The following is a 24,659-nucleotide window of genomic DNA, read 5'->3' on the forward strand; positions in this document are numbered from 1 at the left end:
GAACAAGCTATTAACACTGAAATTGGCGTGTCAGGGAAATCTTTTGCATTCCTCTCTCCCACCCGCTCACCCCCCCCGCAAGACAGTGCCGGAGGGTGCTGGGGTCGCTGGGCAGAGGCTGGGAGTGTCCCTCAGCACTGCTGAAGGTGCTGCAGGGGAGCCGAGCTCTGGCCCTTGCCAGGTGCAGTCACACAACCCCAGGCCTGTGCTGATCTATAATTCAGGTGCTTGCTCACTTTCTGTAATAGCTTTTCTATTTTTAATGGGAAGTGATGGCCCTGTCAAGGTATTATAAATATTTTTTTTCCCAGGTTTTCATTTTCTTTGGTAATAATAATGTGGGCTGGGACGCTCATGGTGCACTTTAGAGCTAAAGTGCTTGGCAGTCATGGGAGTTTCCACAAGACCTTTTTTCTTTACACTTTGTGTTTGTGTCAGATGAGCAAATAAATGAGGACATGGACTAAGTTCAGTGCAGTATGTGGCTGCCTAGCAGTGTACAAGGGAGGGTTACAGAGGTGGCCATCGGGTCACTGCCAAACCCCTGAAAACCTGGGAGAAAGCTCAGCACAGAGGGGAGGCTGCTGGGCTGAACAGAGAACAGATTCAGGTTATCACTGCATATATAGTGATATATATATATGTAGTGATATATAAAAATATAGTGAGATATATATATATATGTGTATATATATATATGTGTGTGTGTGTGTGTGTGTGTGTATATATATATATAGCGATATATATATATATAGTGATATATATATATATATATATATATATATAGTGATATATATATATATCTCAGGGCTTTATTGTGGGGTCTTTTCAGTCCTCCCTTTTCTGTGGGGCGGAGTGGTCTGTCGGTGGAAGGAGCATGGTCTGCCTTCGCAGGCTGGTTTTCGCACCTGGGAGCTGGTTTGTGTTGAGCTGGAGTACCAGCTGTGTCCTGGCTGCCTTGGGACCAGTCTGCTAACTCTGAGGAGATCTGCCCAGCTTATAAATTAATTCTCTACAGAATGCTGGGGCTTTTTAAACAAGAGCTAACTGTAAATATCTCTAAACTATAAATAGACAAAGCACTGAACTAAATATGCCAGAGTTTGTTTTAGCTGTCAGACTAATTCAGATCTAACCAGCCATATATTATTATTCTGAAACTGTTTTTTTTTCTCCTGTATGCTAAAATTATTCTGAATTTGCTCTTATGTTATGCTACTCATAGTCTCTATTACTGAGATATAACCCTTTAATTTCTTTTTCTTGTTGTTTTTCAGTATGCTCACCTGGACAACACATCAGCCAAACGCAGCACTGGATTGGCCAAACCACCTGGGATTTGAAGGTTTTTTCCTTTGTTCCTCTTCAATCAGAAGTGGAGGTGTGCTCAGACAACTGTTGCATGAGGGAAGAGAAGCCCCAAGATACACTTTGGGTTTAAGTCAGTATTGAGCAGTCACAACTGAGAGCTTTCTGTTGGTATTTTGTTTGTTTGTTTTGGAAGCTATTACGTACTTCTTTGAATTCCTTACTGAGATACAAACTGGGAGTTTCAACAGTAATCTTAAGAGTTATTTGATAGGCAGGCTCAGGAGCTCTGTTTTTCCTGGCTCTAAAACCAAACATTTGTGGGACCACTTGAAAAAGCTGCAGCCCAAATTACCAGCTTTTAATGCAACTAGAGCAAGGTAAAGAGACTTTATCTGATTGCCTCTGGCATTTTCTCCAAAGCCACTTGTTTCTCAGTAGCAGAAATATCTTGCCCAATTGGGATGCAATAATTTCAAAGCAAGTAAAGGAAACTGCAGCTGCTGAGCTGAGTCAGCCAAAGGTAAGCTCTGCAGGGGAGAAAATGTTTTTTTATTATCTTCTAGTGGCAAGATTACTACAACAGCCTACAGGAAAAGATTAGATTATAATAGTAACAAAAACATCTGTTAAATTCTCAGCTCAGTGTATGTTTAGTGCATGTTTGGAAAAGAAGAAAAAACAACCCAGACATTCGATAAAATTCTTTTGAATAAAACTCAATATTTAGATTCAGTTTGGGATGCTAGGAACCCACTGTGATCATAGGATAGACAGTGATTTTAACTAATTTGCTACTTAGGGCATTTAATCAGTGCATAACACAGCTTTTAGCAACGGAGATTTTATTGAATTGAGCTTGGCATACTGTGACCTAATAAAGGAATAAGACAACTTGTGTTCATCATCCAGGTTACCTGTAGGGATGAGTGACCTCTGTCCTGAGCAAGAGTGTGGGGGGATGAATGTTTGTCTGGCCTGGCTCTCAGGGATTCTGATTATCAGCCTCTTCAGAAATGTGTGAATTGCCATGATTGATTTGTGTCTCTGAAGCCCTACTAGCTTCCTCTGCCTGCTTTAGAAATGAGTTGTTCCAAGTCTGACAGTGCAGAAATCACATCCATGCTCAGCTCTGTCAGTACAGGGTGGAACTTCAGAGTGCCCCTTTCCAAATTCTCACTGGTCCACATGCCTTAAAGCTGCTGCCCAGCAAGCCTGTTTCAGAGGCTGCTTGTGCCTTAGGACATCTCTCAACCCTCGTGCAGGAATTACCCACTTGAGTAGCTCTGGAAGCCTGGCTGCAAAATGATTGTCCAAGTGATGAAAGTATTCCTGAAAGCAACCTTTGCTTGCTCCTCTGCTTTTTGCATAAAGCAATGCTCAATCAACATGCTTTTGTTTTTCACAGAGGCATTGCTGTGCTTTGCTTGTGTGCAGCACTTTATCCTCAGGATCCTGAAGTGCAGCATAAATTCTAATAACTGTGAAGGCTTGTACCCGTCTCACAGGGAGTTCCTCTCTTGGAGAGTTTCATTTGGTCACACGGTGCTTGGTCACCGACACAGAACAGTGGGGGATTTGCTCTTGTCTTCAGTAGCAAATGGCTCTGGCTCAGAGTGAATCAGCTGGGAGCTGAGGAACATCCCCCAGAGCTCCTGACTCACAGCCTCATGTGCCTCACCACAGGGCCACGTCCCAGCTCACGAATCTCGGTGATCCTTACAAAAGCTCTTCTGTGCAAGGATGACAAAACCTCTCACATTTGCAGATTCTAAAGTTACAAGTTTGTCTTGGTGTTTGCTGCACCCTTCCCTGCTCACACCTCAGCCCTGCTCCTGGGTCACATGAGTACAGTGCTGTAGAGTTGGAATTCAGTCTTGAATAACCAATAATGATCAATAATTTCTGAGCTGGTCGTGATGAGTCTCCAGGTTGCACCCAAGATGTGCCCAGTGCAGGGACTCACACCAGGGGAAGCTCAGAAGTCTGAGCTCTCCTGAGGAGCAGGATGGGCGAGCACACACTGAGGAAGAAGCAGGAGCCCTGACATGCTGCAGCCCTTATCTCTGAGTAGTGTTCCCCAGTAATGCAAACAGGATGAGTTGAAATACAAAAGGTGAAGGTGAGGAAAAGCTGAGGTAAGAGAATATAAAATGTCAGGCCTGTGATAAGGTGCAGGTGTTCATTGCAGAGAGGGGTGTAATATTAGAATAAAATGTATGAAATTAATGTGGGGAAAAAAGAGGTGTATCTAGAAAAGTTACTGAATGCATTTTTCAGCATGCTGTAGGAGAGTGCTGCACCTTCTGAGCTCAGCCTTCCTTCCAGAAGGAACATTCTGGGCACGTTCTTCTGAACTCTTTCCTACTGCTGCTGTTCTGTCTGAACAGAGGTCTCACATTCAGTGTGCCTATATTGCACAAGATAAATCATGGTGAACAAATAACTGGTGAGCAAGTGCTTCAAAAACTAAACTGAGGTAGATTAGCCATTTCAAATATTTAAATAGGGAAAAAGCATGGGAGAACAAGAGTGTGATAATCACTGGTTAATGCAAAAAAATCTAAATGACTGATTGATGATTAGTCAAAGACAAATAAAAGAGTGTCATTCCTGAACCCTGCTTTGCCTATGGATATAGCTTCTATTTGTGTGAAGAACATGCTTTGGTCTCTTTCCTTTGTAACTGCTACCCAGGCTGAATGTGTGCGTTGCTCAGAAAGGAAAAACCTTCTCTTTGTAAGGGACCTTGGCCCACGTCAGTGTCTTTTGTGCAGGAAGGCATCTGCTGCCATTGCCTGGGGAAGGTTCATGCATTGAGTGCCTGTGCAGAGAGCTCTGTGAAAGGGGAACAAAAAGGGAAATCTTTGTTTCCTTTTGTTATCTTCAAATATGAGGGAACACAGCCAGGTAGTGTGTTTTTTTCTTTTTTCCCAAGGTGTTCTGCTGGCATCCTGGAAACGAAGAGAGAGCAAACCTCAGCTTGGCTGAGATCCCCTTCCATTGACATGCTGGATCTCTAAGTGCAGAGGTGCTGATCTGAATGAGGAATTGGGGATTTCTTCTGGGGTAGAAGAGGTTTATTGGCTTTTAGAGATTGTGTTGCTGCCTGGGCAGTGCAGGATGTATGAGATGTGACACAGAGAATGTATGAAGGATCACACCTTAATTTGCAAATGTAAAAATTTTTGTCTGGTTGAGAAACCAGAGGGATATTGTGTAATAGGAGGTTTGTGGTTGCTGCTGGGGGACATCCGAATGAAGGAGGAGTTGAGAATTCTGCTCTGTACTTCAGCTCAAACCCTGCAAAAATTTCCATGTCCAGGTGGTACCATTCTGCCTTTTTGGGAGAGTTTTGGAAGAGTTAACATTTTCCTGAGATTTCTCTCTTACTGGTGTACTGAAATGCAGGATGCTTTGGTTTTATTTGTCTTTTTGTTTTTGCTTTTGTTTTTGCTTTTGTTTTATCTGTTCCCAGAATGACATATTTCATCTCTAACATCACCCCTGAAGAGCAGCTGGGGGGAGGCAGGGGAAGGCACTGCAGGTTGGCTCTGTACCATTTGGGTTGTTTGATTTCATTAACTTGGGAGCCCTCACAAATGCCTCAGGCCATGCACCTCCTCGTGGACCCAACTTGGGAGAATCTCTTGCGCTGCTGCATGCATTAGCCTTCATTAATACAATTAGCATAATAGCGATTAGGATTCATTATTCCCAGCAAAAAGATAAAGCCGGTAATACATATCTCTGAATCGAATTCCTCAGCGCCTTGTCTTGGGAATGCTTTATTTTGGAGTTGTTTGCTGTTTATATCCTTCCATCTTCTAGGAAAAAAAAGAAAGCCAAGTAACTATAAAACTGTTTGGGTCAAAGAAATGCCCCGAGATGATCTTTCACGCATGCTAAATAGGTGAAGTGATTTATGGGACCCTCACAGCTCTCACAGCCACTCAACAGTCAAAACTGCAAACTTCATCTTCAAGCACAAAAGCTACTTAGTTTCCCCATGTTGAAGACTTTTTATAATAGCAATAAGACAACTCTAGAGAGAGCCATCTAATATTAACTCCAGGGAGTAATCATCTAATCACAATCTGGGGGTGATTTGAAGCACTCATCTGGACCAAATGCCTCACAACACCCCAGGAGTGGTTTTATTGCATGATAGCAGTACCCCATTGAGCCTTATTGCTTAATTAAAAACAAATTCCCAAGTAATTTTTTTGCCTTTCCATAAAAACACAGTAGTACATAGCATGTATAAAACATCCATTAAATGATGGTAGATGCAAATTTACATTGTAAGATACAATCCGCTGCTTTACCACTTGGGGTTGAAGTTAAATGTAAAACCGTTTCCTATAATCTGTGCACTGCTGTGTTTAGAGAGGAATAAATATGGGAAAGAGATGTTCATTGTAGGATGCCTTGTTTTTATTAAGTGATATGTTTGGTCCCTTACAAAGGAATTCAAAGTCTCATCCATCTTGCAGACGCAGGAGTCGGTCACCATTGTGGCCTTTTCTGCTTCTTCCTGGAGATTTCCTCAGCTTGCACCGTGTCAGGGCAGCATTTCCAGGACTGCTGTCCTGGTGTCTGGGCCTGCCAGGGCTCTGTGAGCAGAGAGCAGGGCTGGGGCTGCTCGTGGTGCCCACGCGTGTTTGTGGGCTCTGCATCCGGCAGGGATTCTGCCTGGTGGCTGCAGGGTTTCCCCACTTTGGGTGGTGCTCACGGCTGTGCTGGCTCTGGCTGAGAGGGCTCCAGTCCTGTGGTGTCCCTGGGAAAGCTGCTGCAGCTGTGCAGGGTCCCTGCTCTGCTAGGGACCCACACTGTGCATGGCAGGAGTGTGCAAGTCCTTCCAGTTTCTGTAGAGGAATGCCTGGGCTCCCTGACACCTCTGCAGAGTTCCTAGCCCCAAGGACTCGAGTGCTGTTTCCATGTGAAAAGAATAAGATGAATGTGTCCTTACAAAGAGAGCACGAGGCTTGTAGATAGGGCCAAGGACTTGCAGATAGGGAAGGAGGGAAGAAACCATCAGTTCCAGAAAATGTTACTCATTGACACTGACTGTTGCTCATCCAAGGCCGTGTTAAATTCCTGAATTTACAGAAAAAGAACAGTTATGAATAGTGTTTTGTTACAAAAGAAAAAATAAAGGGGGGTGTGTATTACAGGGGGCATGGAGTAGAGAATTCAGAGAGTCTGTACCTTCAGAGACATCAGCCTCAGTGGGGAAAGGAAGAGGGTGATGTGGCCAGGAACTAGGACAAAGAGGGGGCTGCATCCCCCAACAATTTGAGAGACCCCATGGGAAATGCCCTGTGACCTCCCCATTTATTCAGATAAAGTTACAGGGCTCCTCTGTCTCCTGTTTGGACACAAACTTCTGGTGGTGTGGGTTTTTCTTCACACATGTTACAGGCAGAGGAAGCAAAGCCAAATTTTTAAATGTTTATTGAAAATCATACAGGGAGTGATGGAGCCACTGCTCAGAGGTCCTGGCAGCCAAAGCTGTAACTGGGCTTTTGGCTACAGCTGAAATAAATGGGGGGAAAAAAGGGTTGATATGATATTTTTCTCAGATTTGTTTCTTGGGTTGCCTTCAATTGAATGGAGACAATCTTGCAAGTATAAATTTTTAAATAAAAGCTGAGAATTAATAGTAACTATTACTCTGGTTGTTCCAGGTGCTGGAGCTTTCTTGTGGTATCTACAAGCTGAGGATAGAGGATGACACTTGTCAGTCTCTCCACTGTGGGCCTCACTCAGTGTTTGTGCAGATCCTTCTGGTTTTCCCTATCACATGGTGGCTCCCCAAGGAAGCAATGTGTGAGTATCTACTGCTGATAGGCTGCAGCATTTGGGGTTATAGAGGCAGTGTGCTTTCTCCTGTGCTTAGATTTTGAAAAAAATAATGCTGAGGGTTGTTTTTTGTGAACACTTTGATAGAATGTTTTGCTGCTTCATTTTTAATGTGCCATTAGAGAGGTGTTAAATGTTATGGTGGAGGATTTGTTATAAAGAGGTTGCAGCATTGTAGTGAGAAAATGGATGAGAGTAAATTGTTACCTGCTTCTGCTGCCTGAGAGCAGTCTGAAAGAGCAGCTAAAAGAATAATTAAACCTGTGTATTTAAAACAGTTCTGTTCTAACCAGGGACATTGCCAGGTCAGAAAAGGACATGAAAGGATCTGACAGTGTTCTTGAACAATAAACATTTTTACCTGAAAGATCTCTGCTGCCATTATTAGGAATGCCATTATCTTGCTTTGATCTGACTCTCTAGGTCTGGCTGCTCACACAGCTGACCCAGAGCAAGCAGCCAACAAAGGAAAGCCCTAATGGACTTTAATACCTTTAGAGAAGGGTTTCTCTTCCCATCAGATGTCTGTCATTTTACAAAGGCCCCTTTCATCTTAATGTGCCTGGTGGAGATGGCTGGCAGCAGTGGGACCAGCACAGCCCCTGGCTAAGGCAGGCTCTGGCAGAGTGGCTCTCACTTGCCCAGCCCTGTCCCCCTGTCCTGCTCAGGGTGGAGCTGCCGGGGGTCAGCAGGGCTCCCTGACTGCCCTGCCTGAGGAGCAGCAGCCACTGCTGCAGCCTGGATGCTGGGCAGGGGTGCTTCTGCTTCAAAACCTACTGCAAAAAAACCCAGACAGTGAGAGAAGCCCAGCCATGGCTGGTTTTTAGGCATTTAAAAAAAAAATATTTTATTTTATTTTATTTTATTTTATTTTATTTTATTTTATTTTATTTTATTTTATTTTATTTTATTTTATTTTATTTTATTTTATTTGTGTGTTTGTTTGGTTTTGGGTTTTTGTTTGTTTGTTTGTAATTTTTTTTGGGGGTGGGGGTGGGTTCCAAGTAGGTTTTGAAACAGAACCAGAGGTTTATTGGCCTGCTGGGGTGGGCAAAGGCACACCTTGGTCATGTGAAATACCTGCCTTACTCTGACTGCAGCAGAGCTGAAGAATTAGCAGAGCACAGACCTGGCCTGTTCTACCATCTGAGCACATATAGCTAAGCTTTAGGACACAGAATAAAATTGGTATCTGCCTTTTTTTTTGCCTTTTGAAATGAGGAGTCAGGAGTCTTATGTTGATGGTTCTGGGATATTTATGACTCCCTTTAAGAGTATATCCTTGCACTGAGGAAATGAAAAGTGTAATATTTAGCCGTTGGAAATGCCTGGCTTAGTTTGGCTCTGTTTCCTGATTTCATTTTGACATGGTAGGCAATTCAGAAAATACATTTGCAGCAAGGAAAATGGAGTTGTTATGGAAACATCTGAGCGAGGCAGCTGACACAGGGTAAGGCAGGCACCAGATTCGCTGTACACACAGACACACTAAAACAGCGAGTTCATGTAAGGTAAGGGAGCAGTTTCTAGGCACTGTCTGCTTCCTGGGTGGGTTTTCTAGTGCAAGAGGGAAAAAAAAATAACCACAAAAAAAAAAAACCCTAACAAAACCACTTTAAAACTGTGAGCATGTGGCTCCATCTTCTGGTACCAAAGCAAAGTGTGTTGCTCTGGATCTAGACAGAGGTGACATTTCTGTATCATTTTTATGTTAGCTTCTATAAAAGCAACAACAAACCCAGCAGCAACAATACTAACAATAAATTAAAATACCTGTGTCCTAGAACGAAGCTACGAGTAGATTTCCTGAAGCTACAAACCATTCTGCTGGGGGCAAACTGCCTTTGGAAGCATTCTCTTAGATGTTTAACACCCAGGGAGACTGTCTGCTAAAGCAAGAGCCTGCTCTCCTGTGTGGAACCAGTGCTTGCCCAGCGTGGGCTCTCCCAGTGCCTGTGTAGCTGCTGCTCTCCTGCTCTGGCTGTGGGACACAGTTCTTTGTTTCCCTCTGCAACAACATCTCTGGCACAGCAGCTCCAATTCCTGATGCATCCTCGTGGAAGTGCTAGCTGGGTGGAAGCAGGAATGAATGGCTCTTGGAGGCAGACTGCCAGAAGTCAAAAGAAAATAAAGCTGTTTTATTACTTCACCAAACAGTGAATGTTGTTGCAGCGCATGTTGCGCATGCTTAATTGAGCTTGAGCACTCAATCTGTTCACCTTAGTAACTAATTTTGCTTTAATCAGGAGTAAGTCATTGTTCAAAACCAGGAGGTGTTATCATTTGCTGGGTAAACCTTGGATTTTCTAAATAATCCTAAAGAATTTCCCCATCTTTGCTGCTTCAGAACAGCACCCAACACAAGGAATCAGAACAAAAGGCTGTTCAGTTCTTGTTGAGCTGCTGTCCTAAAGCTGTTGTTTGCAAGTCATTGCAAACAGGAGGCACTGCTCTGTAAATGCAAAATTAAAACTATGGGCCATGTGTTTTACTTGGCTTATTCTGTGTACATATGTAAGTACATTCTTTTTTCCCCCTGGATAGTGATCTTAGCATAAAAGGACTCCAAATTATTTGTATTAAGCACTAGTTTTCAGTCCAAACTACTTCATGTAGCAGTTTTCAGCCCATACTGTGTCAGTGAAGATGAGGGAATATAAATGTAATGGCCCTGTGCTTGTGCCTCTCTAAGATCACTGAGTGATGAGTTACTTGCATGCAGCATTTATCCATGGGGAGGGTTGTGTGGAGACCTGCTTGGAAAGAGTGCATTCCTGTGTGGCAGGGAATCATAGCACAAAAATCATTCCTAAAGTAAGAACTAGCTAAGGCTTCCCATCACAGCCTCAGCAGCAAGGCTGTGCATCAAAACTGGAGGTGAAACCAGCCTTTGCTCTTCACTGTGGTGCTTTAAAGGCCCAACACAGAGGGAAGCATTTTAAATGGCCACAGGCTGTGCTGATAAAATACCATTGCAACCTCCACAGCTGGTATTTAGTGTTTCTAGCCTGTCCCTGAGGCTGGGGTACGTTGGACTTCCCCTTGGCCCTACCTGAGGTTTTCTCTTGAGGCTACCTCCAGTTCCTACAATCTTTTTTCCTCTCTCCCTGTATTTCACCTTCAGTTTAATCCTGTTTCAGTGCATCCTTTGGTGAAACCAAGCTCTAATTTCTAGAGTCTGTGTCTCTCTCCACATCCTGTGGATTATTCAAAGGGATCTGCTCACCTTTCTGAAAGATGTCACAAGAGTAGCACCTTTCACTGGCACTACCCCTAAATAAATACTACAGACTTCTTTTATTAGGAAGTACAAATCCTACCCGGAGTGTGTTTGATAAATCAGATCTTTTGCAGACATCTGGAAATTGTATTTGCAAATCCCCAGCCAGCTTGTTTTGTAGTCATTGTTACCATAATTCAGGTTAATGTTGTTGCCACTTTTTACTTGCTAAAACACATGTGGTGCTTTATTGCTTAAGAAGAAAAAAATAAGTGGCTGCCTTGGAACAGAAGTTCTTTTAAAACCCTTCCTGAAAGTTTGCTGTTTGGAGAAACAAATGTCAAATCAATTGTCCTATCTTTGAATTGCCATTCTGAAAATGCAAGCTGTGAAAAGAGATTACTTGGGTTCTGCAACGGGGAGAGTGTAAGAGTCTAGATTGAGAATTATGTACCAATGGAGACCTAAAATAACAAGTGGAACAAGTAAACTTTTAGCTTTTCCTGTAAAGATTTACTTAAAAATATTAGATCCCAAGTGAGGCTGCTCATGCCAAGTTCTAAATCTCATTTGAAGTTTTATAGCTGTTATAATCTCTGATATATAACCTTGCAAATAGGGTCTCGTAACAGAAATGCCAAGTCCCTTGACTATTGCCTCACAAAAAAGAGTTGCTGTAATAGGCTGCAACTCTGAGCCAAGTTTGCAAGGCTGGCTTATGTCTGCATATCATCATTCAAATGGGTCTAATCTGGGCTCTTCACACTGTTTGAGGTTGTTTGTGTGTACGTGATCAGCCGTGTGCAGGGTCAGCCTTCCCAGCAGCCCAGCCCAGCATGTCCTTATCCACGGAAATGCTCCCCCAGGGACAGCCTTGGAGCTTGGATGTGCTGGTAGGGAAAGTAAAGAACAGCTTATTTTCTGTTTTGCTGTCCTCATTTGTCTGCATTTCTGCACAGAAGAACTGGAAGTTCCCAAGGAGCCAAAAGGATTCCACATGCCAGCGCTCTTTTCCCTCTCATTATCATACGCTTGCAATCAAACTCTAATTTTTGAAATAAAAAACCTGCAGGATTCTTTATTGGGACTATTAAACCTTCAATCTTCATTATTTAGGACGGCTACTTACCTTTTACTCAATGAAGCCATAATGCAACTGCTCCTATAAAAACTATCGAAATGGCTACTGTGGCAGTGAGTAGATTTTCCTCCGTGTAAAATAATCTTCTGTGAGTAAGACATAACTATCATTCACATTAATTAGGCAGCCATATAATGGGGTGTTCAATAGCTATTACATCATTTAAATTCTTCAGTGAGCACCTCAGCCACCCAAGAACTACCCAGCTGAACATTTCTGAGTCCATAATTTTGAAATAATCCTGTAGAGGAAGAATATGCATGGCAGAGTGTTGCAGACAATTTCACCAAGAAAAAAATTAATTTTATTCAGATTTATGGAATTATTTTAACATTTTCAAGAAGTGCATAATCTTTTTTTCCCTCCCTCCCAGAGTAATGGTGCTATAAAGTGGAGTCTATTTTGGGGCTGTACTGTGTGTACACCAGAGAATGTCCAAGGAGTTTGTAGTCAGAGGCCAGTGATGGCAGCTGGACACACAGACACAACAAGAACATTTCCCTGCACATTCTGTTATAAACCTGGGGCCCTGGAGCCACAAGGCTCACCTGAGAAACGCTGACCCACAGAAAAGTGAGTGCAGTCCTGCTTGAGGTTTTGGTTTTGATGTCTTTCTTTTGCCCTTAAAAATCATATAAGACTTTATGCATTTATATTCAGTTCAGGTTATTGATTTTAAAATTTTGAGGTGAAGCCGGAGTCCTTTGATTTGAATATTATAAATATTGTTCTTTGTTATGATATATTTTTGTACCTTTTAAGATTAGTTCCTCAGTAAAATGGACATATACCATGAGAGTAGGAGCTTGAAAGAAATAAGGCTGAATTTATTAACTAATAAAGCAGGAAGAAGTTTCTATTAACAGGCCTGTATGCAGATGTTTAACATGCTGTTCAGATGCCTGTAGAAGATTGGGCAGTGCCTGAAAGTATATGAAAATAACATGTTTAAAATCAGGATGGTTTGGAAATACAGGAATAGTTCTTAGCAAAATTAAAAAAAGGAATAGCCTAAAATTTGGCTGGGGAGCAGGATAGGAGAAAATGTAAAGTTTAGACTGTACCTCTTCCTATCAGTTATGTTATTTTAGCTAATTGTAGACTTCTTTTCTCTTCTCAATGATTATAATGTACTGTACCTTATCTGACTAATAATAGAAAGCAGCAGAGATCTCTCTTCACAGGGAGAGCTCTTAATTCAGTATCAAATGTTGGGTTCTCTGTAGCTTTCCATAATTCCTATCCAGCAGAGGTCGGTGTCAGACCCCATGTGCAGGTAGTGTTAGGTGCTGTTTGCAGCCAGGAGCTTCGTGTTTGCCAGATGTAACTGCTCCTCCCAGCAGCAGATCCTCTGTTCTACAGATCCTCTATTTTTCATGTTTGCCCATTGATTTAATTAAACCAGTACACTGAGGGAAATTTCTGCCTCACCAAAATAATTAATTTTCATCCCACTTTGTAGGGACTTAGAATTGGAGCTACCACAGGAGTGACAGAATTAAGGGTGGGGCACATGAGACAAGAGCAGGTCAAACCTCTGGGAAATTCCCTGGAATCACTGTTGCTGTATAATTGGATTTGGTATGTGGGACCACGGGCTGGTGAATGCTGTAGCATGACAGGCTTGCTCAGATTTTGGGTTGTCTAACAGCAGGAACAAAGGTGATCATTTGTAATGGGAATGGGCGCATGGAACTGTTCTGGTAAGGGACTGAGGGCCACCCAGGTTTTGAGAAAATATTGCTGCTGTTTCCTGAAAGCATGGTCTGGATCAGAATTTTGTGCTCTGTCTTACCCTTCTCTAAATACTGGATGAATTTAATACATACCAGCTACTTGCTGCTGTTATTTCAGTGATTTGAGTTTGTCAGTCATAGACAGTTTTTTGGGGTTTCCACTGTATTGCTGTCTTAACCCATTTTTTAGAGGAAATCCCCCTCAAAGAGAATTTTCCATGTGTTTTCTTGGATGTGAATTGGCTTCAATTTTAAACATTTCCTACAATGAATTATTTTGAGGTTTCAAAGAGAAATGATAGGATTTTTGTTTTTCTATTCTTGCTTAAGTGTTCAGAATTCAGTAACTGAATTGCTTACAATTGTTTTAGTTCATATTAGTTATAAATATACATACACAGTAATAGGGAAGCAAAAATGTGTGTAAGATAGTGAGATGTTGCTCACTGCTGTTTGTTATTCCCTGGTTAGTGAGAGTTTAGGTGTAAAAATCATTACAAAAAAGCCTCTGCTGAGTGCAATCCAGAGTTGAACATATGAAGGATGAAGCATATTAGAGACGGCTGTGATTAGTTCTCCAATTTCCCAATATTAAATCCATTAAGGATTTACTGTCTCAGCTAATGAAGAGATGGAGATTGGCTGTGAATGGGCAGGGGAGGGCTGGTGAGCTGTCATTTTCACCTCTCCCGGTTTCTAAGGAAGTTCCTCCACAAGCACTGAGTTTAATGAGTTCTAGGGAAAGTGAACACAGAGCCAGGTGGGATTAGGCTGATTTTTGGGGGCTGGGCAGTGATCCCAGCTCTGGGGTGGTTCAGCTGAGTGAGTCCTGGGGCTGTTTGGGACACCTGGAGCTTTGCAAAAAGGCCTCTCAGCTGACCTACCAGCTGCAGGAAAGGATCCTGAATCCTGGGCTGCTCAGCTCTTGTTATTCTGCATTTGTCACCTCTCTGTGCCACTAGCCTGGATTACTCTGGGGAGCTCTTTGACATCTCCGGGGCTCCTCACTGTAAATATCAAAAGCCTTGCTCTTACCAGGGCACTGCCAGGCAGTGTTTGTTCTTCTGCTTGCTGCAATAGTTTAAAAAATGCAAGTGCCAGTAGCTATGGGAGGTTGTATCGTGTTCATCTATGTGTCCATATGGTGGAACATGTTCTGTCCTTCACAGCACAATGAGACATGATTGTGCCTAATTCCAATTTGTACGGCATCCCCATTAATGTCTCTTTCAGCCCTCCATGAACGGCCCTGTATGTTAATTAACAGGACTATGCCAATAAAGTTCTATTAGCTTCCCCCTATTAATTTAATATTATAGGCATTTAACAGATGCCTTAATTAGATGTTACACTAAAGGCTATGAGCAAAATTAAAACTAGGTTGTTGTCGTGAAAGGAAAGTTTCTGTCATTATTTAGGATTTCTACATCTTTGTTTTTCTTCTGACCTCTTACAGGACACTGAGTTTTAATTTTAGAACATTGAAAGGACCAATGAGTGGAAGGTAGAATATGAACTTATGTCTAACAACTTTAACACATACTGTTCTTACTTCACAGATAAAAGTTCTCATTGGTGTGAAATTACTACTTCCCCATATATCTGCCCTGGCAAGAAGAACACTGTTTTCTCTATTTCAAGGGCAATACTTCACAGAATTGCAACGAAGATTTTTCTTTCTATACCAACTGCTTGCATTTCCTGATTCCAGAGGATCTGTTCCTGAACACCAGTACTGCCCACACTGTGATTCCCCCATTCAGGGATGGTGAAGGTGCTGTGTCTGAGGGCTCGTGCCAGGGAGTCCTGTGACCTCTCCCAGCAACAGGTCTGGAAAGGAAGTGGGAGCTTTGGGGGTCAGGTGTGTGTTTGTGTAGCACTGGGGTGGGAGGTGGTGATGAGCTCTGGCCCTGACTGTAAGACAAAAGCTCTGACTGCCCTCCCAACCCCTTACTCAGCTTTGGGGTGTGATTGTGTGAGGAACGGCTGTGTTCTCTTTAAAGAGATTACCCTGGCTGGCTACAAATGCTTGAATGGTGACAGGGAAAAAAAATTCATAGGTACAAGTCTTCCATTTGGTAGTGAAATTGATGAAATACTCCTGAAAATTACACTTAAAGCCTCCACAACACTTTTATAACTAAAAAATGTTAAGCAATCTAAATTCAGGGGTCACTTCCACCGCCCAGACACATCAAACCTGCCCGGTCAATGAGGAATTGTAATCTGGGCAATCAAAAATGAAGTGTACAGTAAAAAATGAAAAAGGGGCTGAGGACAGAAAAAGCACAATAGCTCTGTGGACAGAGGTTAAATATTCATAAAGCAATTCTGTGGGTAATTGAAATACAAGATTGAATGGGGGCCACTTCCATCTGTGAATTTCCAGCTTGAAGTGCATCCCTCTTAGGGGCTGTGCTGGGTTTCCTGCACCGTGCCATGGCAATGTGTATTTATTGATGCAGACACCTGACTCGCCCTGGCAGCAGCAGGGTGTTAGTGAGCACAGACAGCCTGCAGGACATGCCTGCTGTGGTTGTGCATTGTTACACGTATACATCAACACTGTACACACCTGGCACCCGTAACAACATCAACACGCTCAAGGTAAAACCTGCCACTGAAACAATTTATTTGCATGTGCCTGCAGCAGGCCAAGATGCTGATCTTGGCCCAGGAACAATGATTAAAAGAGCATGTGTCAGGACCTGCAGTCTCACTGCAAGCATATAACAGGCAGCTAAAGCCCAATTTATACAAAAGGCAACAATAATATTTATTGCAAAGTTACAAAATATAATTTTCACTGAAACAGAAATCAGGTAGATAATATTAATCATGTAACTGTAATACAAGACAAAATATTATATACAAATAAAAAAACTAGACATAACCAATTTTAACAGTTGGTGAAAACTGCTTAAAGACAGCAGATACTGCTCATTCTTCAGTAAGAAGGAATGCTTTAGAAATATTTCACATGGCTGTTGCTTCTTCCATCTGCCAGAAAACCTACTCTTTGAGCTGCAGGAAAACACGTTTCTGTGAATGCTTCTGAGTTTCCATGAAATCACAGGTCAATGGTTCCTTTCAACTTGAATTTCTTTGCCGATCGCTCACTTGCCCTGAGCAGGAACTTGCTGCCATAGATGTAGGAAATGAATCCATCAAGCTCCAAGCTAAACACGTTGTTAAGTTTGGGAACAACTGAAATGCAAAAGGACATAAACTGAGCAAAGTGTGCTGATTTAAGTCCCTGTTGTGGAAATATCCTGACATACCAGGGGATGTTATTCACCCGGAGATTTGAGCCTTGACACATTTCAAGGTTTTTATACTTTATCAAGAGAAGAAAAATAACCCAAGCCTCCACATTTAACTGGAATAACCAAAGTTAATTCTCCTGCAGGAGCATACAGTTCAGTGTTACATCTTCTAAAACTGCTCATTTGTGATGTGTAGGGTGGTAACCTCTGCCACTCTGTGCAAAGAGCCAAAAGCACTGATATAAAACAATGTACGCAGCGGCACAAAATGAAGAGTGTGCTCAAGAATTTTTTTATGATTCATGTCATGAAAAGAACTGAAAAAGAATGCCTTGTATACCTTTTAATTTGTCCTCTTTAGTGATAATTTTGAAGATGTGTTTAAATTCCTGTAGAATGATTCCTGTTATCCCAACATAAGAGGGGCACTTTGATTTTGTAACTGAAAGAACAACAGTATGTATTAGAAAATTTATCTGCTCTTCTCCTGTTGCTTCATGATTTTATACATTTTCAAACATAAACATTTAAATATTCTGAACTAATGTAGTTACAGTAATCACTGGTAAAATGTGCAGTTAACCTTTGCAACCAACATGATTTTCAAGAGTAGTTGTAAAGTAATTAGCATTTTTAAGGAGAGAAATAAGATCTCAACTACATGATTTTAGAGCTAACGAAGCTGAAAGGAATATAAAAATAAGCACCTGAACTACAGAATCAAATACTGAACTTTAGATGATGTTCTACAAGCAAACAAACAAAATACCTGTAACAATGGCTCCATGGAGATCAGCTTTGAGCAGCTTGCTCTGAATCATATGGGGTTGCCTTGAAGAAGAGAACGGGATCAGAGAGGAGGGAAAAAAATCAAATGAACTGTCAGATTTACAAAATGTCACCATAACTATTATAATCATGATAATTCTGTGATTCTGTAAAATAGTACCAATATGCTTATCAGTGAGCCACAGTGTTTCAAGTAGTAACTCAATAAAATTGGAAGTATCTACTGTATAAAACCCAGACTAAATTTAAAATATGTCAACATACGCATCAGGTTTGAGTCCATGGCACAGGTCTCTGATATACTGTTTCCAAAGCTCGTGGAGTGGGAGGAAAATGGCATATCTGCAGTAAAAAAAGATAAATGAAAAGTATTAAACAAAATTTAGTTGTAAAAAAGTCCATTGGCTGAAGTAGTCTGTACTTCCACAGAGTTAAGTCTGACATTTTTAAGTTACATAAGCTTAAGTTACCCTGCAATGTGACCCACTCCAAACAGCTGGTTTACTTTATAAAACAAGCACAAAGCATGTTCTTTTCTACCAACCTAAAACAGTGATGTGTTTCAGAGCATCAGGCTAAGACTGAAGAGATTTCTCCTTTTTTGCCTATTCTTTTACCTCCCTGCTTAATTTGTTAGCAAAGTAGGGGCTTCATTCAGCACAATAAATTCAAAGAACCTTATGCAGAACTTTGACTCTGTGGTCACAGACAGTCCAACTTTACAAACTGGAACCAGAGGGGATTGTGACTGGGTTTGATTTCTTGTCATATTTAGGTACACAAAATGAGCTCAACAGAAATTAATCTTTCACCTGTGCAGACAAGAGAATTCTTTTCTCATGCTGAAATGCCACAAGCAGTGTTTCAGACTGACTTTGCACACTGCAGGGCTCCTATCCACATGCACTTGCTACTGCTTTTACACACTTTTGATGTAGTTCCACTTTACTACACAAAGTTATATTTAAAGCCCTACCTTTGCTGCTCAGGTTCAATTTCAAACAGACGCAGCTCTCGCCTCTGCTTGGCAGTAAAACCTTTTGTCTTCTTCCTCTTTTGCTTGGTCTTTTTTTTGGGATAATGCTCCAGAATGACAGCTTTCCGATTTAGCATATCCTGGATAGCTTCATCTTTCATTTTGGGCATGCTGCGCCTCAGGAAGGCATGTACAAATGTCTTGGCTTCTTCTGAGCCCTGGGGCTAAAGACAGTTGAAAGGATGCTTTAAAATTTTAGGTGTTAATTAAGTTAGAACTTGTTGCTGACCGGTGGTTTCATCCAGTCGGCAAAATCTCCGTGGGAATGGGAGATTTCCCCTCAGTGCCGGTGGAGGGAGATGCCGAAGGCCGGCGGGCAGTGCCGAGCGTGGGTACACCCCAGCGCTCGCCTCCGGTCCGCTGGCGGACTCACGTTTTGGAGGAAAAGCCCTCGTTTCGCATTTCGTTTGAAACAGCGAGTTCCAAGCGGGATATACAGGGGAAACCGGGGCCCGAACCCACCCCCGCCCGCGGGAGCCCGGCGGGGTTTGAGAGGCCGCGTAGGAGCGGGACTGGCCAGGTGCCGCGGCGGGGCTGCGGGTCCGTACCTGCAGGCGCGGCTCCCCGCTCTCCTCGGGTGGCAGCCGGCGGTACAGCTGCCCTGCCGGGCACGGCGGGGCGGGTCAGCGCGGCGGGGCTCAGCCCGTCCCTGGCCCCGCCGCCCCCCGCGCCCCTCATCCTCCACCGCCCTCCCTGCGCCCCTCATCCTCCACCGCCCCCCGCGCCCCTCATCCTCCACCGCCCCCCGCGCCCCTCATCCTCCACCGCCCTCCCTGCGCCCCTCATCCTCCACCGCCCTCCCTGCGCCCCTCATCCTCCACCGCCCTCCCTGCGCCCCTCATCCTCCACCGCCCTCCCTGCGCCCCTCATCCTCCACCGCCCCCCGCGCCCGCCCCATCCCTCGCCTCGCAATGCCCGCCCCCGTCCCTCCCTTTGCACCGCCCGCCCTCCATCCCTCCCCTCGAACCGCCCACCCTCCAGGCCTCACTGCACCGCCCTCCATCCCCTCACCCTCCATCACTCTCCCCTCGTCCCCTCACCCTCCACCGCTTTCCCCTCATCCCTTCATTCTTCATCCTTCACTCTCCATCCCTCCCCTCCACCGCTCTCCGAGACCTCATCTCTCGCCCTCCATCCCTCGCCCCGCACTGCTCCCTCCATCCCTCGCCCTCTCTCCCTTCTCCCCGCTCATCGCTCAATCCATCCCTCGCCCTCTCTCTCTTCTCCCCCCTCACCGATCCCTCCATCCCTCGCCCTCTCTCTCCCTTCTCCCCGCTCATCGCTCCCTCCATCCCTCGCCCTCTCTCCCCTCTCTCCCCTCTCTCCCCTCTCTCCCCTCTCTCCCCTCTCTCCCCTCTCTCCCCTCTCTCCCCTCTCTCCCCTCTCTCCCCTCTCTCCCCTCTCTCCCCTCTCTCCCCTCTCTCCCCTCTCTCCCCTCTCTCCCCTCTCTCCCCTCTCTCCCCTCTCTCCCCTCACCCTCCATGGCGTCCTGCCGCAGCCGGCGCCGGCCGATGACGAGTCGCACACGCGTGCGCACAGCGGCGCTTCCCGACCTGGCCGCAAGGCGGCGTTGCCGCCCGCCGTGAGGGCGGCTGCCGTAGCAGTTGGCTTTTTCCTGCTATTTCCTGCTCTTGCGCTGATAAATTCTGACCTGGGAGGCACTGAACAGCAGCCATTCCGTTTCCTGTGACGGGGGAGGTTTTTAAAAGCGCTGTCAATCCCCGTGGGGCGCGGTGGCGGACAGGCGCTGAGCGCTGCGGCAGCACGGCCATGGCAGCGTCCTCCCCCAGAACGGCAGAGTCGGCAGCCCGCCCTCACTGCCCCCTCAGCCCGCAGCCGCTGGGATTCGCAGTGCCACCTCTCCTTCTCGCCTCCCTCTTCTGTTGCCTCTTTGTTCAGGAGATCTGCCCCTCCCGGTTTCCCGGAGTGGCGCTGGAGCCGGCCGCCGCCCCGGCTCCGGGCCGTGGCGGCGCTGCGCCGCTGCCCCTGCTGAGGTTCCGCCGCTGCCGCCTCTCCTGGCAGGACAGTGTCACTGGCACATTCCTCTCTCTCAGGAATTTTCATAGAGGTGCACAGGGAAAAGAAAGAGAAAACAATTTCTATTTCTGCTCCTTGTTTTTGTCATGAGGAATGTGTTTGGAGGATTGTTTACATGGGGTGATTGCTTGATTGGATTCTGGTGAGGATTGTTTGAGCCTGATGGCCAATCCAACGCACCTGTGGCTGGACTCTCGAGAGAGGGTCACCAGTTGTGAGTTAGTTAGATATGGTAGTTAGAAAAGTAGGTATGTAGTTGTAGTATCTTCCTTTTTATAGTATATTAATGTATTTTAGCATAGTTATAATAAAGAAGTCATTCAGCCTTCTGAACTGAGTCAGACATTGTAATTTCTTCCCATTGGGTTTGCCTGCATTTACAACAGGAGAGAAGTTCTTTCCTAGTCCCACCCTGTCCTACATGGCCTCTCCAGCCACAGCCCTGGCTGCCGCTGCAAGGAGTGCCTGGCTCTGCTCTCAGTTGTTAACAGTGTGTCAGAGCTGTCCTGGAACTGCACACCTGGCAACATGAGATCTTGGGTTAAAATCAAGTTAAAACCAATCTCCTGCTTCTAGCAATCAAGGTCAGGACACAGGAAGATGCCACTTGCTGTGAGATTTACATGCTCTGACACATCAGGGCCTCTTTCCTTCTGGGACAGGACAAAGTCCTGCTCACTTACAAAACAGAAGTGTCTTGAAACCAGCATGGCCAATTCTTTTTCCTGCCAGCCCAGTCCCAACCCCTGCAGTTCTCTGCTCAGGCATAAGCAAAGATACAGAAAATATTTATATTCTTTTCACATGGTGATATTTGCTTAGCAGATAATTAAGCACTGCTTGGTAAAGGATATTTGGGGAGGGAGTTACAGGGGCAGGGTATAGGAAGCATGATGGTTTTGTGGAGTGCTGCTGTGGGGCACAAAGGTACTAAAGTGATCCCTAACAGGGAATGAAACAGTAGATCTCTCTGGTTGTGTGTAAAGGAGAAGGGGCCAGTGTCTGCAGAGTATAAACATGAACAGCAGCTGTTTTTTATCACAGACCTCCAGGCAGTAAAGTATGTAACCACAGCAAGTGGATCTCTTGGTTTTACAAAGCGGGGACTCCTTGAGTTGTCATTGCTACTATGAGAAGATCAATTTTCATGAATGGAGTACCAGGATAAGTGCTATGGGTCTTTAGGGCCATATGAGTGCTCCTTCACTGGATTTATGCTGCAATTCTTAGGGCACTTCAGGGATTAATAGTCAAATCAGTGTTGTCGGTGCTGGTGTTGTAAATCCAATGATCCAGGCTAAACTGGCGCCTGGGGAAACCAGTTTCTTCCAACAGCTCTACATCTTCATTTCCCAATTTATCTTCAGCTATAATGTCTGAGGGAGCGAGCTCAGCGCGTTACTGTGTGTCCTGGCAAGAAGGCTCTCTGTCAGGAGTCGAGGCTCACATAAAATAAACATGACAAAGAATAGGTGAAGAAACTGAGAAACCACAGAATAGGCAAAGGCAGTTTGCAGATAAGAAAAAGAAGGTTCAGAGAAATGAGGAAATATGGGTAAGATGTGAATGTAAAGTGATATGGAAATACGCCAGCAAAAAACTGTAATGATTATTTTGGGATGTGCAGCACCCTATCTTAGTATCTTAGAATTTTGAAGCTTTTGACATAAAGTAAATCCCCTTGGAATAGGTTTGTAGTGATAAAGTTCCATGATATATATAATTAATACCATGTTATAGGTGCCAACATTGGTGTTTCTTATCCAATTTAATCTATATGGCTTTATTTATTGCTCTCCAAAAATAATAACATCCCACTCACACTTATGCAAACCCCCTTCATGGACACAGTCTAGCAGTGTGCCCTAGGGGAGGATATTGCTGTGCCTCTTGGGGCTGCTGAACTGCTTGGATGGGCAAGGACCCATGTGCAGGACAGGCTGGGGAGCAGCAGGGTCCTGGGAGAGCTGGGTGGCTCTGGAGCAATTACACAATGATCTTTATTGTGACAGTCACAGAAAGCTAAAACCTGAGATGTGAAGTGACCAAAGACAGTATAATTAAAGATGTTTGTGTTACACAAGAATAGCAGATCAGGGATTAAAAAAATAAAAAAGAGTAATTATGCACTGAGGCAAGAGATGAGCGTGAAGTTAACTGGTGTGTGCAAAAAGTCACTGCGCTGTAATCACTGCTATACTTTTGCTGACAGTGATGCAGGAAATAAATACTGTAATTCTCTAGAAGGACTGTCTCAGCAAGCATTTGAGCTCTCAAGATCAATATAGTTTATTCCTCTTGGCCAAACTGTATTAGCAGCTGAATTTAGTCCCTAGGGACATCTGTACTGGTGAAAATAATTTCTATTTAAAGCCCTCTGATCTGATTTCCTCTATCCAGGTAATACAATTCCCACCCCCTTCCCATGAGTGTGCTGAAGCAGCATCCATCCAGTCCATGCCAGCCCTGCCACCATCCCACAGCTCCTGCCGGCACCCAGACTTGGCATCCTGCTCCTGACATCTCCTTTGGGCCTGGGGGAGCTCAGTGCCAGCACTTTTAGGGCCAGTGGCTGACCATTCCCAACACAGCTCTTCCCTCCCAGCACTGGCTGTGCAGCCAGGACCCTCCCAGGGAGTCAGTCCTTGGTGATCCCTGGAAAAACCCATCCAGCAAAGGGTCATGTCTGGGGGTGGTGGGTGGGCATAGCCTGAACCTTCATCTCGTGTCAGTGTAGGTATGTATGCCAGAGGCAGGTTTGCAATATTTATGTGTGTAAGCCCAAACTCTTGCATTAGGTCCTCGGTTGACTGATTTTAGATTGCTGTGTTTGACTGATGAGCAGCATCTTTTGAAGTACCATGTATCCCTCAAATGTGTCTTTTCCATATATTTTTCCATTAATTTTTCTGCTTTATCAGCTCGCCCTTAACTCAAAGCTTGTCATCGTGTTCTGCCCCCGCCCCAAGCTGATAAACCGTCCTTCCCAGCTGAAGGGTCATTATTTCCTTGCAGTCCTGGCTCCTCATCTTGAATTGCAGCTGCTGCTCCAGGGCACAGACAAAAGACTGGCTTGTGTGTGCCTGACAGAAACAAGAAAGCACGGGGAAGTACAATCCAAATAGATCTCAGTGGCACAGAAATCAAAACCAAATAATAATCCAAAAATGTTTTCAGAAAATCCCAATGGTTTAATAGCTGGGTTTTAAAAAAACAAAGTGAAAGGAGGCAGGTTTTTGGCAGGCTGTGCCCTGTCTCCACAGCTGCTCACACTAGAGGGCAGCCCGAGACTGTACAGTGCATTTGGAATATAGTTCACTGTCGTAGGGTAAAAAGTAAATTATAAAACTTTACAAATAGTGTCCTCTTATGGAAGAAAAGTGCCCATTTGCAGCTTGGTTTATCATACAGAACTCCAGTTCCTCCACCTACCAGCCTCTTCTGCATCACAGTGTCAGTGAAAAGAGGATTGTGAAGGAATTCACGAGAGGAATTCACAAAGAGGATTGTGAAGGAATTCAATTTCACCACAGATTAAGGAGATCACTTTTTAAACACCAATAAATTCTTGTATCAATATAAAAAACCATATCCATCTTACAATATTTAAAATATGGGCAACCCTAGAATACCTGAAGATAACTCCTGCAAACTACATACCTTGGCGCACAGACCAGTGCTAAAATAGCAACACTTGCTTCCCAAAACAGTAACGAGCAGTCAGGAAAGCTGAGGCTTTGGCAGCTGACATTTGCTTTCCCTGCATGCTGGGATCACATATGATCCAAACACACATCAGCATGACGGGCACCACTTCTGCTCCTGAACAGCTTGTATTTACTAATTAATACCAGCATTCATAGTATTCCATGACAGTGTCTCACAGTCATTACTTTGGTTATGCTTTGAGTCTCATTTAGAACTTGTTGAATATTCTATTTTAAAACTTAATTAACATTGGCTTATGTGTGATAGGGAGGTGTGATGCAAAAAATAGATTTGGTTTTGGTTAAAACTAGATAAAATTAATATAATTCAGTACACTTTGAAAATAATTCAGGTGTACTGAAAATAAAAGGTGTATGTTAAAATAATTTGTGTTTCCCTGAAGCATCTTTTGCTGTGTTTCCCAGCCTGTGCTGGGGCCAGAGGCAGGGGGAAGGCACCCTGCAGCTCAGGGGCTGAGCTGGGACCATGGGCACTGTCTCTGACACCGTGACCCAGGTGGGAGCAGCCCAGGGGCTGAGCTGGGACCATGGGC

General features: G+C 44.2%; 1 protein-coding gene and 1 long non-coding RNA gene across 4 annotated transcripts; one reads left to right on the top strand and one right to left on the bottom strand.

The window, feature by feature from the left end:
* Nucleotides 1–787: 787 nt before the first annotated feature.
* Nucleotides 788–15,745, top strand: LOC146766404 (uncharacterized). Its single transcript, XR_014957849.1, has 3 exons — nt 788–4,339; nt 6,999–7,140; nt 14,830–15,745. It is a non-coding gene; the product is annotated as an uncharacterized LOC146766404 (long non-coding RNA).
* Nucleotides 15,746–15,885: 140 nt separating this feature from the next.
* On the bottom strand, nt 15,886–20,440 carry POP4 (POP4 ribonuclease P/MRP subunit). 3 transcript variants are annotated; one of them, XM_085589529.1, is made up of 7 exons: nt 19,838–20,440; nt 18,910–18,957; nt 18,302–18,525; nt 17,590–17,667; nt 17,306–17,367; nt 16,877–16,978; nt 15,886–16,477 (listed from the first exon to the last, which is right to left on the bottom strand). In XM_085589529.1, exons 1-7 carry the CDS (start codon nt 20,423–20,425, stop codon nt 16,341–16,343), a joined length of 1,239 nt encoding a protein of 412 aa, XP_085445655.1. In that variant the 5' UTR covers nt 20,426–20,440; the 3' UTR covers nt 15,886–16,340. The 3 variants fall into 3 exon arrangements, with proteins under 3 accessions (XP_085445655.1, XP_077642433.1, XP_085445656.1); XM_077786307.2 differs by having other exon boundaries at nt 18,910–18,962; nt 19,838–19,877; XM_085589530.1 differs by lacking the exon at nt 18,910–18,957.
* Nucleotides 20,441–24,659: the final 4,219 nt, after the last annotated feature.

The sequence above is a fragment of the Lonchura striata genome, chromosome 11 (genome assembly GCF_050655825.1).
Source record: "Lonchura striata isolate lonStrDom1 chromosome 11, ASM5065582v1, whole genome shotgun sequence".
NCBI lineage: Eukaryota > Metazoa > Chordata > Aves > Passeriformes > Estrildidae > Lonchura > Lonchura striata.

What these genes read in the sequence shown, in the direction of transcription:
- POP4 (XM_085589529.1), bottom strand. Translation starts at nt 20,425, where the DNA reads ATGAAAATTCCTGAGAGAGAGGAATGTGCCAGTGACACTGTCCTGCCA. An exon ending in CATGGACTCAAACCTGATGC is followed by an intron (nt 17,368 to 17,589) that starts GTATGTTGACAT and finishes CTCTTCTTCAAG; the next exon opens with GCAACCCCATATGATTCAGA. An exon ending in CCATGGAGCCATTGTTACAG is followed by an intron (nt 16,979 to 17,305) that starts GTATTTTGTTTG and finishes TTGTTCTTTCAG; the next exon opens with TTACAAAATCAAAGTGCCCC.